Source organism: Aspergillus saccharolyticus, assembly GCF_003184585.1.
Source record: "Aspergillus saccharolyticus JOP 1030-1 unplaced genomic scaffold BP01scaffold_32, whole genome shotgun sequence".
In the NCBI taxonomy this organism is placed as follows: Eukaryota; Fungi; Ascomycota; class Eurotiomycetes; order Eurotiales; family Aspergillaceae; genus Aspergillus; species Aspergillus saccharolyticus.
In genome coordinates this window covers 140,981-155,812 of record NW_020290642.1, presented here as the reverse complement: position 1 = coordinate 155,812, position 14,832 = coordinate 140,981, and the positions used below count along the sequence as shown (strand labels likewise).

The window sequence follows — 14,832 nt, the reverse complement described above, 5'->3', positions numbered from 1 at the left end:
CAAATTGGGTTCGCATTCCTTGCCTCTGTGAATAGAAGGAAACAGAAGCAGCGCAATGCTTGGCTGGATCAGATCATTTGGAGTTCTTCTCCTCCTGGCGTCTGTCGCCCACGCCCACTTTCAGTTCTTCGAGCATATGTTTGGCGGCGGCGGCGGCCATCAACAACAGGCTCCGCAGAACGTTCCGAGCGATAGCTCTCGGTATCAAAATCAATGGGAGTCAGGTGAGTTGCCAGCATCCAGGATAAGTACATTCCTGCATTTTGCTTCAGATCAGCTGGCCAGCTAACATGACTTTGTCTTCCAAATTTAGCTCACTGCGATCGCTACCTGTGCCCCGGCACTCTAGCATGCGTCCACTTTCCTCACCACTGCCCATGCCCGCATCCCAACGTTGAAGAGAAGATTGAATTAGGAGAGGGTAGTGCTGTCTGTGTCTCGAAGGGTGGCTTTAAAGCAGGCGAAGCTGCGCGTAAAGTTGAATTGGCGCGCAAGGGTCTTCTGTGATTGCCGGGGGACTGATGATGGAACACTACCTATTATGGGGCTACATGACCCTTCATGAGCATGTAATTGAGCTCTTGCTATCCGCAATCCAAGCCTTCACATCCCGCTATTGTCAACTTTGAATCACATATTTGCTCGACGGGGATGTCTGGTGTTCTCAGTTAACCTGGCTATAACCGGCCTTTAACAGTTGTAGGTCTAGCAACCAAAGCACCATGACTACTATATCTCATTACCTCTGTGTCCCACAATCTACTGGTTTCCGTGTAATGTATTGTGGATTTTAAGCAGCAAGAATTCCGGTGTTCTTCTAGAGATGTGGTGGACCGACTACGATCTATAGCCGACGCGGGCCTGAGGCGAGCAACTTCGTCATCAACACCGCTGCCGTCCATGAATTTCTTCTCTGTGAATCAAACATTCAAACTATCGCGCCTTGTCCCCCCTTCTTTTACCCACCAAGTTAATCCTCACGCAGACTCTATCTCATACTTTAACACTTCTGGCTACGCTTGTCCTAAGATGTGGAGTGCTATACTCCGACCATCGCATGCGCGATGCTTCCGAGCGCCCGGACGAGCCAACGCCAGTTCCCTGAATCGCGGACGAGTCAACCCTCGTGGTCCTCGCAACTCCGTTCGCAGACCAGAACCCATCAAGCCAAATAAAATATCACCTGCATCTCAATTCTCTGATTCACAAAAGTCTCCTCCTTCCGACTCCTTGAGCCCTTACTACGATCCCTCCCAGAACACGTTACTTGCTCCCGTTCACATCCCAGAAGATCCTCATGGAGTGATCAAAGAGACCCATCCAGCAACATCGATCCTGGCAAACTCTGGTCTAGTGGTTCAACGCCAGCTGGAGTTGATGAATGTCCTGATGTGAGTGCCATTCCTTGCACCACAAGTCTACGAAGGCTAACATTTTCTTTGTTGATCGCAGCGGGTTTGAGCAAGCTAACAAGTATATCGTGATGGACGCTAATGGCAGTCATATCGGCTTCATGGCAGAGCAAGAGAAAGGCATGGGAAATATGATGGCGCGACAATGGTTTAACACCCATCGAAGCTTTGTCACCCACGTATTTGACAAACATGAAAATGAAGTGCTGCGGGTGAGTCGCATTGAATGGGCGCGATCCAACTTAAGTGCTGATGTATTGATCTAGTTCCACCGCCCATTCTCGTGGATCAACTCCCGTATCCGCGTCTATGATCCTCTAGAAGTAACCAAAGGCGCCCATTCTTCGTCCACGGCTCTACAGACTAACAGCGCCGGTTCCCTGACTCAAGCATCCGGGGGCTCGAATGCGCGCGTTTCGTCTCTTGGTCTTGAGGAAATGCGAGTAATCGGAGAAGCCCAGCAGCAATGGGCTCCGTTGCGGCGTAAGTACAACCTATTTACATATCACCACTCACCCAATTCGGCTTTGGATATGGGGACGAAGACGCTACCACTTGACCAAACTGGGTTATCTAGCTCTCAGCAAATGCAGCTGGTTCAGACTTCCGAAGCCGATCAAATCGCGGGTGCCTACAATCAGTTCGCATATGTGGATGAGCCTTTCCTGTCCTGGGACTTCTCTCTCCGTTCCGCTGACAGTCGGCTAATTGGCTCTGTAAACCGGAACTTTGCCGGCTTTGCCCGCGAACTCTTCACTGACACTGGCGTTTACGCATTGCGGATGGACTCTGCCTCCATCGGCGAGCAGGCTCCCGAACAGTCTAGCGTCGCGACTGCGATGAGTCTAGACCAGCGTGCTGTCATGCTAGCCACTGCAGTCAGCATTGATTTCGACTACTTCAGTCGCCACAGCGGTTCTAGTGGCTTTGGCTTTATGCCCCTCTGGTTTCCCGGTTTCGGAGGGGAAGCGGCCGCCGGGGGAGCGGCCGCCGAAGGTGCCGCGGCAGGGGGAGCTGTTGCTGGCGAGGCCGGCGCTGTCGGAGAGGCAGCTGCAGGTACTGTCGGTCGGACTGGGGCTGGTGCCGCTGGCGGCTTAGCTGATGGTGCCATGGCTGGTGCAGCAGGCGCCGGTGCCATGGCGGGGTACGATGCAATGTCCCGGGGCGCCGGCGGGAATCACCCAGCGCCTCCTCCCGACTCCCAGTCCTCACTGGGAAACCAGCAACCAACAGCACCTGGTCAGACCGGTCCGTACGGAGATGTTTGGGCAGATGAGAATCAAGAGAAATCCTGGGATCAAGAAGAAGACCCCTGGGCGGATGACGAAGATGATGGAGGTGATGGAGGTGACGGTGATAGTTTCGACTTTTTCTAAAAGACATATCAAGGTATCAACTATCAATCGTCACTTACTAGAGGTACCACAATGCATATCGAGCCGTCACGACTGGAAGAAGCAATTGAACATGCCATGTCAGTTAAGCCAAGCCCGACCGTCGGGAAGCGAGGAGAGCTGAAAATTCTCGGCATACCTACAGCATGAAATCCGATCACTCTTCGATAACCAATGATCAAGAGTGGTTGTGACCATGAGGCAAGGTCTCGACTAGGATGTTGATCGCACTACAGTGACATGAAGTGCTTTCCTTCCGCCGCGGAATACTCAGTATAGTCCTCCGGGCTATCAGCTGCACAAATCTGCTTTGAACTCTACAATGAGGGTTGTAACTGTGATGTTAATAGCTATCATAAAACCTGTAGATAGATGCAAAATTTGGCCAACTCACCACTTTATGTGGAGGTAATAAGTTACGTCAGATGCAGTATGGGTCCAAAACTACGTACGATAAGCAATAGGGCGGCGATAAGGGAATGATTGTAGCCTGAGGCAGTCAATATTCCCCCCTCATTCATCAATGGATGGATGCGGATTCTTTGAATTGGACAATCAAGTGGCAAATCCCATCCCTTCTCCATCGATTAATTCTCTTTTCTTTTCCACCTTTCCAGGTTCCAATCTTTTTACTCCGGATTACTCGCCCTTTTGCCCCTCAGCTCTCGCCAAAGGTACATTAAAGCCCGTCCGTCCCTCTCGCCCACTGGGTCAATCTCTCCGCACATCCCCCACGGCCGTCTTCCGTGTTCCCTCTTTATATAACATTTCCCCATTTTCTCCCCCCTCCGCCCATCGTTTCACCGACACATTCCACTGGTCCTTGCTCTGTGCATTACAGCAAGACTGACACACGTTCTCTTAAGATCTCGTTGGGCCGCCTTCTCTTCAATTATCAAAGATAATAAAAAAGCGCTCTCACAATTCACCATGTCGTCCGTTGCGCAAAAACGTCTTTTTCACGAATACAAGAACCTCTCGACCAACCCTCCGGATGGCATCACCGCTGGTCCCGTCACGGAAGATGACATGTTCCACTGGGAAGCCTTGATCCAAGGTCCGGAGGGCACCCCATTTGAGGGTGGCGTTTTTGCGGCCGAGTTGAAGTTCCCCAAGGATTATCCGTTGAGCCCACCGACTATGAAGTTTGTTGGCGGTGGGGTTTGGCACCCCAATGGTCAGTGCTTGCTGTCTCCAATTGTGTTCCTTGGATGCGAATCATCAGACGCATGCATCTACTCTGATATGCAATATATGGCTGACTTTGGCTTGATCTGATTGCTTAGTCTACCCTAACGGCACTGTCTGTATCTCTATTCTACACCCCCCGGGCGACGATCCCAACCACTACGAGCACGCCTCGGAACGCTGGTCACCCATTCAGAGCGTGGAGAAGATCCTCATCTCCGTGATGAGCATGCTTGCTGAGCCTAATGACGAAAGTCCTGCCAATGTCGAGGCGGCCAAGATGTGGCGTGAGCGACGCAGTGAGTACGAGCGTAAGGTCCGTGACGAGGTCCGGAAAGGTTTAGGGTTGTAATGGTGTCTTGGGAAGGCCATGCTTATTCGTTATAAACGCTAAAGACAAAAAAGGAGGAGTATGACGATGGAAGTACTGTGGTTGGCTGAAATTTATAGGATGCAGTCTCGTCTGCACATGTGCATAAACCGTTCTCGCTGTCTTGGGAGAGTGCGTGGCATAGCTTGTTTGGGTGCATTGGTGCCGGTGCTGGCGTTTAGTGGTGCGCTCATTCGTTCTTTTGCGTTTCCTTTTTCCCCCACTCCTTTTTTCACATGCAGATAAGATCATAAGGTCCGACCCGATATCTCTATCAATGCACATATCAATCGCGGGTGCCTATACTTTTGTGTCTTCCTTTGTACCACCATTCCAAGGCAAATCGTCACATCTTCTTCACGGCAAGTATGTCATCCTGCGGTCTAGCCATCGGACAAGTCCCCCATCGCCGTCATAGAGGATCTGCATCTCCGCCTTGACGTTTAACATCAGCATCTGCAGTAGCTCAGCTCGTCCCTCTGGCTCGGGACCATTCAGAGCCCAGACAGGATTATTGGACAGCATAGCCAGGATTTTTCCCCTATCTCTCTTTGTCAGGGTGACAAGGGAATCGTTCCCAATCCGGTCCACCCCAGTCACGATGTCTGAGGTGCGGAGACCTAGCCAGTGAATCTCAGGGCAGTTTAAGGTGCTATTCTCGTGCGCATAGGCCAAGGAACCGTACTTGTATGTGGCCATGATTGCTATTCCGTCGGGATCCCCATCCACTAGTGCGTAGAATCGCAGTCTTCTGGTCGACTGCCGGCTTTTACTTTCGTCGTAGAGCCTGCGAATGAATGCTCGTGTATTGAGGTCAGGGTAGCCTTTGCCCTGTTGCGCGTCATCTCTATAGCACCTGCGGAAATGAAGAAAGAAAGAGCTGGAATCTTACTGTAACCAGAATACCTAGTCCTGCTGCGGATCGGATATGGTATCTCATCCCCGCAAGCCGACGGTACACTGCCTGTGTTCGTTCTCAGCGTCCAACCAGGAAATTCGCATTGTGTGCCTGTGGTTCGCTACTATGCCTACCTCTTTCTCCAGAATGAGCACCCAGTCGATATCCGAGACCTCCATCTCCTGTATGTCCTGCGATCTTGAAATCAGAGTATCCTGTAAGGTATTCTGTCAGCCGAAAATAGTTTCATAGTGGAACTTGTCTTGGAGTTTCATCGCATGCCAACCGGGTTCAAGAAATGTGCATCGTCAGCCATCGTCTGACCTCGGATCTTCCAATGGAAACACCCAGTCACGAGACCTTTGGCTGCTGCTCCCTGAGAAATCGTGGTCAGCTTGCGTGTTGCCCACAGCACGTTTCAATGGTCTGCATCACTGAAAAGAAAGACGAACCACATTCAATGCCGACCTGTTCACACCTATTGTGAACGCGAAATCATCAACCAAGCCATCAACAATGCGCTGAGATCCGAATATCGCTGGGTCACTGTAGTATATGTCCCTGTACCCACGGTGTGAAGAGTGAACTGTTAACGTCTCGCCTGCCTTCACTGTTCATTCCGTAACGCTCTGTGATGTGGAGTAACTATACTATACCTCTTGGAAATCACAACCCCCTTATCGACCGCGTCGGCAATTGCACTCAGAACTCGCATTGCAACAGCTAGAATTTAAACTCACACAATGCATTAGCTCTTATAGCTGCCACAAGAGAAGGAAAGAAGAACGCACTGAACCTCCAAGCTTCATAGAAGTCCTTCCCCGGCCAGGTGTAGGTGATATCTACACCGGACGCCTGAGTCTCAAGAGCACCGCTCTCCGGACTTATAAACTGAGCGGAGACTTTTTTTGGCCGGGCTTTGATCTTTATTGATGGGCGGCCATCAGGAGAGGAGACTTCAATGAGGACTGTGGCCAAGGTGTTGGCGATGTAGTCCTTGACTCGGGACTCACTGGGTGCTGCGGATATGGAACTAGAGATTGTTGTAGGCAAAAGATGATATTGGGACTCTAGAGTGGGAGACATCGTCGTTTCAGTACGAGTGTTGCTCAATGAATGGTGCCAGCTTGAGGTGTCGTTTGTCTAGCGTTTGAGGCCCTATTGTAGATATATTCCGTATAAACAGTGGGAGAGGTCATGGGCCACTACTTAGAAGTATTGCTTCCTTCAGAACCACTAAGTTCTTTATACTAACCCAGAGAATACAGCGCATGATACAGTACCTCTAGAAAGACAAACAATTGCTCTGCGATTGTTTTTCTATTGACTACTATTTTCGTACTATCGTGCAGTGATCGTGGCCTGAATACTCAGGCAATAAAGGATATAGATTGGATAAGGCTGAGCATGTTCCTCCAATAAGTCAGCAAAGTAGCAGGGTCTTAATCTAAGAGGCAGCGAAACAGTATCTTCAATAAAATTGAATGAACTTTTTTTTTTTAGCTTACTATCACTCATTTTGACCTGACTGAGTTTCACCATTCGGCAACAAACACAGTAGACAGGTATTGTTAGTGAGCATGATGGATGCACCTCTGTCTGCTGGTTGGACAAGCAGTTTCCTGCCGCTTTCCTCTTCCCCAGCTTGGCTTTCCGCGTCGCATCTCCGGCTCCACCACCAAACCACCTTCTGCTGTCAAATTATTTCTTGGGCGCTCGATCAGACACAGGGTCGCCCCGAATCCTCCTCTTCTTCATGACCATTTCATCGCTTGCAGATTGAGAATTTTTTTTTCTTTTTTTCGCGCGTTCATCCTTCAATACCGTATCTCATTATTTTCACCTCGACCCGACCTTCCTTACGCCTTTGCTTCTGTCTCTATCGCACCCATCCTCCCTCTCAGAACAACCTTCGCCGTCGCCATGTCCGTCTGGAATCCAGATAACATTCGCGATGTTGCCGAGTCGGTGGGAATAGTCAATCTCAACAATGATGTGACCGAAAATCTCGCCCGCGACGTCGAATACCGCATTGCGCAGGTGCTGGAAGAGGCTCTCAAATTCATGCGCCACAGTCGACGGACGTTGCTTTCGACGCAGGATGTTGCACAAGCCCTGCGCGTACTCGATGTCGAGCCGCTCTACGGATACGAGTCTACCAGGCCCTTGCGGTTCGGAGAGGCATCGTTGGGGCCTGGACAACCGTTGTTCTATGTGGAGGATGAGGAGGTGGATTTTGAGAAACTGATCAACGCGCCGTTACCTAGAGTGCCTCGAGAGATCTCATTCACAGGTAATATCTTCCAGCCCTCCACCTGATAGTTCACTGCTGATGCAGCGTAGCGCACTGGCTAGCTGTCGAAGGAGTACAGCCATCGATTCCCCAGAACCCTACCGCGGCCGACTCGAGAAACCTCGAATTGATGTCCAAAGGCCCCAATGCCAGCTCGACGCTCGCGGCTATGAGTGGAGGAGGTAACGTGGCCGTCAAACCGCTGGTGAAGCACGTCTTGTCCAAGGAACTGCAGCTTTACTTCGAAAAAGTTTGCAACGCCTTCCTAGACGAATCCAGCGAAGAATATCGTACTTCAGGCTATTCCAGCCTACGAGAGGACCCGGGCCTGCATCAGCTGGTCCCATACTTTGTACAGTTTATCTCCGAGAAGGTTACACATGGTCTGAAGGATATTTTTGTCCTCACACAGATCATGCACATGGCGGAGGCCCTTGTGCAGAACAAATCACTTTATGTGGACCCTTATGTAAGGATCTCACCATGAATTGGTGCCTGTGGCTTTACTAATCGGCTATAGATCCCATCCCTTGTCCCGCCCATCCTAACCTGCTTGATTGCTCGACAACTGGGCGGCAACGCTGAGCTGACCGAGCAGTTTGCCCTCCGCGACCTCTCCGCCTCACTCTTGGGTTTGATTGCGAAGAAATACTCCCACTCTTCCCACACACTCAAGCCACGATTGGCTCGTTCATGCCTCAAGACATTTTTGGATCCGTCTAAACCATTTGGTGCGCATTACGGCGCCATCATTGGACTTCATGCGGTTGGCGGTGCAGAAGCGGTGCGGGTGCTGATTCTGCCCAACCTGCCTACCTACGGAACTTTACTGAAGGACGGAATGGCGGAAGAGAGCCCACGGCGACCGGAGGCTGAGAGAGTTCTCGTGGTTCTACTAGGGGTTCTGGCAACGTTGCGGGAAGGACGCACGGCTCTCACCAATGGGCACGGAGGCGTAGTTACGGAAGACCTGCGGGACCGACTGAGTGAGAAAGTGGGTGAGTTTCTTGCGTCGAAAATCAAGGAGGTAGGAGAGGTGGAAACCGCCCGGGCCATTCTCGACGCTTGACCCTACCGTGCCCACTGCCGACTAGTCAAGTACTAGGTACAGTGACCCCTCATTTTTTCTTGCGCCCTGCGTATGGGCGATCTATATCTCTTTTTCGGTTGCTTCTGGTCCAGCAAAGTATGGCGTTTTGGGAGGGAAGGGGGAGGTGTTGATTGCAATTCGTGGTTCTCTTTCTGTGATACATACATAGGTAGTATTGACTTTCTAGCGGTGTGATAATGAGAAGAATGAGGTATGCACGAGCAGAGGCAGACAGAAGAGGAAGTGAGGGAAGAGTACCGTCGTAGGCAGGTGAAGAGTAGAAAGGGATGAAAGAAAATTGGGAGATTCAAACTTAAAGAGACGTACGAATAGTTGGAATAGTCTAGACTGAATTCCTTTCTCCTCCTACTTCTTCTGGTACTCCGTACACAATCCTCATGGCAACATGATGTAGTGTGTCTCATTCCTGCCATGTGACCCCCCTCGACGTCACTTTTGTTGCTGGGGCTGAGATAAGCATGAAGGGAGGGGGGAGGATCTGAGCGGGGATTGACCGCCTACCATTTGAGGGAATTGTTCCCTTCCAGCCTGGAAATGGCCCTGTTTCTTTGGCCGCCTCTGGAACGTTGCCTTACGGACTACTAACCTTAAGGTATTACTCCGTATGATCAACTGACGGTCAGGCGTCAAAAAATAATACCAAAGTGAAAAAACCACTCACTACCACCACCTATCCAGCACATCCCCCTCAGTCATTCGAACAATTCTCGTCGTACCTTATCTATCTTTTGAGATTTGTTCCTGCATCTTCCCCTCCAAATTACGTATGGAACTTGTCCCCCCTTCAGTCTTCAACCTGAATTTCCCGATTCAACTTGTTCCCTTCCTCTGACCGGTGTTTTTTCTGCCAGGTTCTTGTGCTGTACCCAGAAAAGCCCAACCCAGATTGGCCTTTCACGCCCCACGAACTTTTTCGGGCCCACAGAATAATAATCACTCAAAAGCATCAACTTCTCTTTCCCCCCCCCCCCTCACGTCCGCGCCATTTTCCATTTGTTTAAATTCTTCCCCCTCCCCCTCCTCTTCCCCATTCCTCACTTGGTTGAGGCTTTTTTTATGTTCATACTTGTACCTCGTCAACCGTTGACTGCTCATTGAAAGTCAATCCCGGTTGCTCAATCTTCTCTTTTTTTTTTCTCTTTGCGCCAGTTCTATCGCTTTCTTCCAAAGAAAAGTTGCCTCGCAGATGTCCGTTATTCTGGCTTCTCGCGACACCGTGCTGTTTTAAGCTCAACTCTTGTTCGCCTTCCATGAACCCGAAGGACCTACTGCGATATCTGTCTAAGCCCGCAAAGTAGGTTGGCCCATTCTTTCCTACTCCCAACCGGTTCTTTCCCCTCTATCAGAAGAGGCCGTGTAACCGATTGCTCATGACTGACTTGTGATTCTCCAGACCTCGATAGCACGATTAACACTCCAACCCGTTTCACTTGCGCAACCTGTTTTCTTCTCTATCTCTTTAATCCTAAAAGCAGATACTCTCGTCTGCTAGACCCGATACTTTGAACGGTATCGGAATCTTTCAGAACGAGGGTCGACACCTGATAGTCACCATTCCCTTCGCCAGAGGCTTTTTCCTCCTATCCCTTTCCTTTCGCCCTCCCTAGTAGCCCTCGAGGCTCTTTTGGAACCTTCCCTCTTCGGCTGAGCGCCAATTCCGCCCTTGCGATTCAGGGCCTACTCTCTCAGACGGACATAGCCCCCCTGTTCGTCTGGGCAGCAGATAGTGCTTCCTAGGCTCTTTTGTCTACGGTCCACACTTACAGTCACGCGCTTGCTCCATTACTTGCTCCGTCGTCGCCACTCCTATTCCTGTCGCATTCATAGCCCGCCAAGATGGTTTACATCGGGATCCCCAAGAACTACACCCAGTCGCCGTCCTCTTTCATGGGGACGCCGTCTTTGACAATCAACCATGAAGCGACCCAGGATCTTGACTCCACCAATGCTTTCGAAGGTACGCTGGCTCCCGTTGTTACTCCTCGTGTGCACATGGCTGACATCTATCGTGTTGAAAAGGACCGGAGAAGCTCCTTGAAGTCTGGTTTGCGCCTTCAGCCGAAGAGCTGGGATCTGCTGGTCCCGCTGGCCTAAAGGCCGTGCCAGAGGAGATTTGGAAGGATATGCTGGACCTTGTCAACTGCCAAGTACTCTCCATTGTGTCGTCTGAGGATGTCGACGCTTACCTCTTGTCCGAGTCCAGTATGTTTGTCTGGCCTCACAAGTTGATTCTCAAGACCTGTGGTACTACCACCTTGCTGTCTGGCTTGCCCCGCATCCTCGAGATCGCCACCCTGTTCGGCGGCTTTCCTCGCGCTGCGGCCCCCTCGCGTGGCATTTCCGTTGCTGCTGCGCCCTACCGTGTCTTCTACAGTCGCAAGAATTTCCTCTTTCCTGATCGCCAGCGCGGTCCTCACCGTAGCTGGAGAGATGAGGTCCGGACTATGGACCGCTTGTTTCTGAACGGAAGCGCCTACATGATTGGCAAGATGAACGGGGAGCACTGGTACTTGTACTTGACCGAGCCTAACACTATGCTCACGCCTCCCGCGAGCCCCAAGGCGGATGACGAGGAGATGACTGAGACCAAGATTCTCAATGTGCCCAGCCATGCTGCCATTCCGGGAGTCGAGGCTCAGGATGAGACTTTGGAGGTGCTCATGACTGACCTGGAGGAGGAGAACGCAAAGCAGTTTTACTTGGATTGTGCCACTGCCGTGGCCGAGAAGCGGTACCGCAACTTCGAACCCGATAACGACGATCCTGTGGATGTGTTCAGCAACAACTCTGATATGGACGATGTGTCTTCCGACGGAAGCCGTATCCTGCCCTCGGAGTTGACCACTGAAGGCCACGCCTTGGGTACTGTGGTTTCCGAGTCATGCGGCTTGTCTGATGTTTACCCCAAGTCCAAGTTCCCCGAGTCCCGCATCGACGCATACCTATTCACCCCCTGCGGATTCTCAGCCAATGGTGTAATTCCGTCACCCGATCAGAGCACGGGCACCCATTATTTCACGGTGCACGTGACTCCTGAGCCGCAGTGCTCGTATGCGTCGTTCGAGACCAACGTGCCTCACTCGCAGAACGGGCAGACCACGGCGGGAATTATCCAGCAGGTGGTAAACATCTTCAAGCCGGGCCGGTTCACCGTTACCTTGTTTGAGGCCAAGCCCGAGCTGCCCGTTGTTGAGGGCGAGTGGGACAGTATCAAGGAGGCTAAGTACTTTGAGCGACAGCTGCTGCGCCGTACCTCCAAGATGGAGCACGTGGAGGGATACCGGCGGGTGGACCGTATTGTGCATGATCTGGACGGATATGACTTGGTGTTCCGCTACTATGAACGTCTTGACTGGAAAGGGGGGGCCCCTAGGCTCGGAGAAGAGCGCGTTTAAGAGCGAACCCATTTGTCCGTGCAGATCATGAGGGATGTAAGGTTTTGCTACCGGGAGACTGTGATCTTGCTTTGATTTGCATTCCGATTGTTTCCAAGGTTATCTCACCTCGGTAATTTGTGATTGCTTGTGCTTCTAGCGATTTGAATTTCCCTGTGTTCCAGCATCCGTTCGTCGAGTCCTGTTATATTTTGTTGAGTGCGGTGGTGTGGTGCCACCCGTGCGTTCGGCCTTGAGGTTTATCTTGACCAAATTTGAATCTGATGATCGAAGTAAACTGCACCGCATGTAGACGCATTGACTGTAGCAAGGTTAGATGTACAGAAATGATGAGGTAGAAATAAGCAGTGGCCCTAAACCCAGAGCATTGCGTAGCACGCATCGCGGGTCGGCAGACTTGCCGAAAAGGGGCGGGGCCGTCCGATTTGAAGGGAAGGTCAGCTTTCCGTCACTCACTTCTTTCTGTCGCAACACTTGGTTTTGACCTTCACTCGACCTCCACTCCATTCACCCATCCTCATGAGCCTTGCATGCCAGTAGTGACTTCCTGCTCCGTCTTTTTGAACTTGCCGGTCAGGAGCTCTGACCTCGATCACTCGCCTTCTGAATTTCTGGCTTTTAGTCCATCCAGCAAACCGGCTGAACCCTGCGACCGTAACCATTCTCTCCCACCACCACTACTGTCCACGAACAGAACGCAACGAAAACATTTCTCGACCCCCTGGCCACCCGGCTCGCAGCCGCGCACATACACAAAGCCACACGCAAAACAGCCGTTTCCCATCACCGGCATGTCTTCCCCACCACCCACGAATCCGTTGAAACGGCCTTCCATCTCCTCGACCACCTCGCAGCCGGCGGGCTTCAACCCCAAGCGGGCCCGCATGCACCCTCTCCGCCAGACCTCTTTCCCCAACACGATGGACATGGAGACCTCGTCGCGCGCCTACAGTGACGCGGGCAGTGTGACGGGGAGCTTCACCGGCAGTCTGGGCGGTACCAGCGCGGATGGGGTCTTTCTCACCAAGGGCAAGAAGCGCGGTCGCAAGAGCAAAGCAGAGAAGGAGCGTGAGCAACGCCTGGAGGAAGGCAGTCTACGTGCGGGGATGATGGATCGGATGGGATCCGTGGATGCTGAGGGCGCCTCGGTGAGAGCTGGGGGTGGTGGTGGAGGAGGTGCAGGAGGTGGTGCAGGGGGAGATGATGCGGATGAGGATGATGATTTCGATGATGAGGGAGAATTACTTGGCAGGGAGGAGGGGACGACAGATACAGAGGCGGAGAAGAAGAATCTTGCGTATGTTGTCTCTCTCCATACCTTCCCCCCCTTTTTTTTGCTTTCTTTTCTTCTTCTGCTTTTCTTACACCTCGTGCCTTGGCTATCTTGGTCAGGGGGCGGCCTGCTGTTGTGTCTCGATGTGGGGGGGTTTGTGGTGATCATGATAAGAGGGTGAAGCAAGAGGGAAGAGCGAGCACGCGAGAGAGCAGAACGATGAAACTAACCAGTGAGCATGGTGGGCGGTTGGGACAAACAGACTACTCGTGGACGCGTTTAATCCGTTGCAGTCGGAGCGATACGATTTGTTCAAACGTGCGAAACTACGAAAGGAAACGCTACGGAGAATTGTCAATCATGCTCTGTCGCAATCGGTGCCAGCTAGCGTGGTGACGACGATTAACGGATTTACCAAAGTGTTCGCGGGCGAGATTATCGAAAAGGCTCGAACAGTGCAGGCGGAATGGGCCGAAGCCCATGATCAGGCGGCAGCAGCGTCGAGTTCGACGAACCATTATCCTGGAGTGGTCAAGCCACAAGGAATGATAGATAGAGGAGGGCCACTGCTGACGACGCCTAGTGCCAAAGCCGAAATGAAGTTGCCTCCAAATCCGCATCGGGGTCAGCTCCTTCCGGCCCATCTGAGAGAAGCACTTCGGCGGTATAAGCGAGATGGGGAAGGAGGTGGCGTTGGATTCTCCGGATTGAGTATGGGTAACCTGGGGGTGCGAGGGTCAGTGACTTGGGCTGCGGGTAGCGTCGGAGGTCGGCGCATCTTTCGTTGACCATGCCAAGAAGAAAACGAAACTAGAGACTGAGTCATGAAGAGGAATGGATTTGGGGAGAGAGGGGGGGGAGGGTGGTTAAAGGAGAGCAAGAATGAGAATTGAGAATTGAGAGAGAGGGTGGTGAATGGATGAATGAGAAAGCGAGGGAGAGCAAGTGCCAAGAGAAAGACCCATCCCTACAGTGGGTAAAGCCTTGGCTGTTGGGTTCCTGTCCGTGAGATTTACTGTGACAGGTCTATAATGGCGATGTTTTGCACTAATAATGCGTGAGTGTCTCCAGTATAGTGAGGAACCGAGAATGGAGATCTGATTGTCATGGATCAACAGGTTTATCCTCACAAAGGGGAGAAGGGAGGGGGGGGGGAAGAGGAGGAAGGGGGGGGAGAAAGAAGTGGAAAGAATCAACTTCTCACTGATTTACCTTACCTCTATAATTAGTTGCCTATTGCGCAGCAGTGCAGCCACGGCATCTTTCATTAATCGCATCATAGGGCTCGGCATGGCGCAATTTAGCCAGCCAAGAATGGGCGATTGACCCCAAAATGCAGTCCCTGAGCCTTACGGGTTTCGGATAGTCGCTTGGCAACCTCCCTTTTGGGAATCTTGGATGCTCCCCGGCCCTCGACTCCCTCCGTCTCCCTCACTTGACCCGCCCTACTGATCCGTCTCGAAGAGAGAGAGAGAGAGAGAGAGAGAGAGAGAGAGAG

At 51.8% G+C, this 14,832-nt stretch overlaps 8 protein-coding genes across 8 annotated transcripts; 6 read left to right on the top strand and 2 right to left on the bottom strand.

Annotated features, from left to right (window-relative positions):
- Position 1: 1 nt before the first annotated feature.
- On the top strand, positions 2 to 727 carry lcl2. Its single transcript, XM_025578286.1, has 2 exons — positions 2 to 224; positions 314 to 727. Exons 1-2 carry the CDS (start codon positions 56 to 58, stop codon positions 505 to 507), a joined length of 363 nt encoding a protein of 120 aa, XP_025428722.1. The 5' UTR covers positions 2 to 55; the 3' UTR covers positions 508 to 727.
- Positions 728 to 902: 175 nt separating this feature from the next.
- BP01DRAFT_346222 (scramblase family protein) lies at positions 903 to 3,192 on the top strand. The gene is made up of 3 exons (XM_025573629.1): positions 903 to 1,391; positions 1,453 to 1,624; positions 1,679 to 3,192. The coding sequence occupies exons 1-3, from the start codon at positions 1,030 to 1,032 to the stop codon at positions 2,786 to 2,788; spliced, it is 1,644 nt and encodes a 547-aa protein (XP_025428721.1). The 5' UTR covers positions 903 to 1,029; the 3' UTR covers positions 2,789 to 3,192.
- A 181-nt stretch (positions 3,193 to 3,373) lies between these two features.
- Positions 3,374 to 4,723, top strand: BP01DRAFT_359198 (E2 ubiquitin-conjugating protein UBC7). The gene is made up of 2 exons (XM_025575619.1): positions 3,374 to 3,983; positions 4,093 to 4,723. The coding sequence occupies exons 1-2, from the start codon at positions 3,737 to 3,739 to the stop codon at positions 4,344 to 4,346; spliced, it is 501 nt and encodes a 166-aa protein (XP_025428720.1). The 5' UTR covers positions 3,374 to 3,736; the 3' UTR covers positions 4,347 to 4,723.
- On the bottom strand, positions 4,656 to 6,348 carry BP01DRAFT_417779 (putative meiosis-specific topoisomerase Spo11; the record flags this gene model as incomplete). Its single annotated transcript, XM_025579275.1, has 8 exons — positions 4,656 to 5,195; positions 5,257 to 5,328; positions 5,397 to 5,477; positions 5,549 to 5,638; positions 5,715 to 5,823; positions 5,919 to 5,985; positions 6,054 to 6,295; positions 6,332 to 6,348. The coding sequence occupies 8 exons, from the start codon at positions 6,346 to 6,348 to the stop codon at positions 4,722 to 4,724; spliced, it is 1,152 nt and encodes a 383-aa protein (XP_025428719.1). The 3' UTR covers positions 4,656 to 4,721.
- A 604-nt stretch (positions 6,349 to 6,952) lies between these two features.
- Positions 6,953 to 8,964, top strand: BP01DRAFT_346214 (TATA-binding protein-associated factor TAF6). The gene is made up of 3 exons (XM_025573628.1): positions 6,953 to 7,555; positions 7,606 to 8,024; positions 8,076 to 8,964. The coding sequence occupies exons 1-3, from the start codon at positions 7,186 to 7,188 to the stop codon at positions 8,622 to 8,624; spliced, it is 1,338 nt and encodes a 445-aa protein (XP_025428718.1). The 5' UTR covers positions 6,953 to 7,185; the 3' UTR covers positions 8,625 to 8,964.
- A 1,538-nt stretch (positions 8,965 to 10,502) lies between these two features.
- Positions 10,503 to 12,061, top strand: BP01DRAFT_302664 (adenosylmethionine decarboxylase SPE2; the record flags this gene model as incomplete). The annotated part of the gene is made up of 2 exons (XM_025572084.1): positions 10,503 to 10,623; positions 10,686 to 12,061. The coding sequence occupies 2 exons, from the start codon at positions 10,503 to 10,505 to the stop codon at positions 12,059 to 12,061; spliced, it is 1,497 nt and encodes a 498-aa protein (XP_025428717.1).
- Positions 12,062 to 12,153: 92 nt separating this feature from the next.
- BP01DRAFT_128304 (uncharacterized protein) lies at positions 12,154 to 12,509 on the bottom strand. Its single transcript, XM_025570458.1, has one exon. It carries the CDS (start codon positions 12,441 to 12,443, stop codon positions 12,246 to 12,248), a length of 198 nt encoding a protein of 65 aa, XP_025428716.1. The 5' UTR covers positions 12,444 to 12,509; the 3' UTR covers positions 12,154 to 12,245.
- A 30-nt stretch (positions 12,510 to 12,539) lies between these two features.
- BP01DRAFT_359193 (transcription initiation factor TFIID subunit 11 family protein) lies at positions 12,540 to 14,445 on the top strand. The gene is made up of 2 exons (XM_025575618.1): positions 12,540 to 13,358; positions 13,597 to 14,445. The coding sequence occupies exons 1-2, from the start codon at positions 12,592 to 12,594 to the stop codon at positions 14,120 to 14,122; spliced, it is 1,293 nt and encodes a 430-aa protein (XP_025428715.1). The 5' UTR covers positions 12,540 to 12,591; the 3' UTR covers positions 14,123 to 14,445.
- The last annotated feature ends 387 nt before the right edge of the window (positions 14,446 to 14,832 follow it).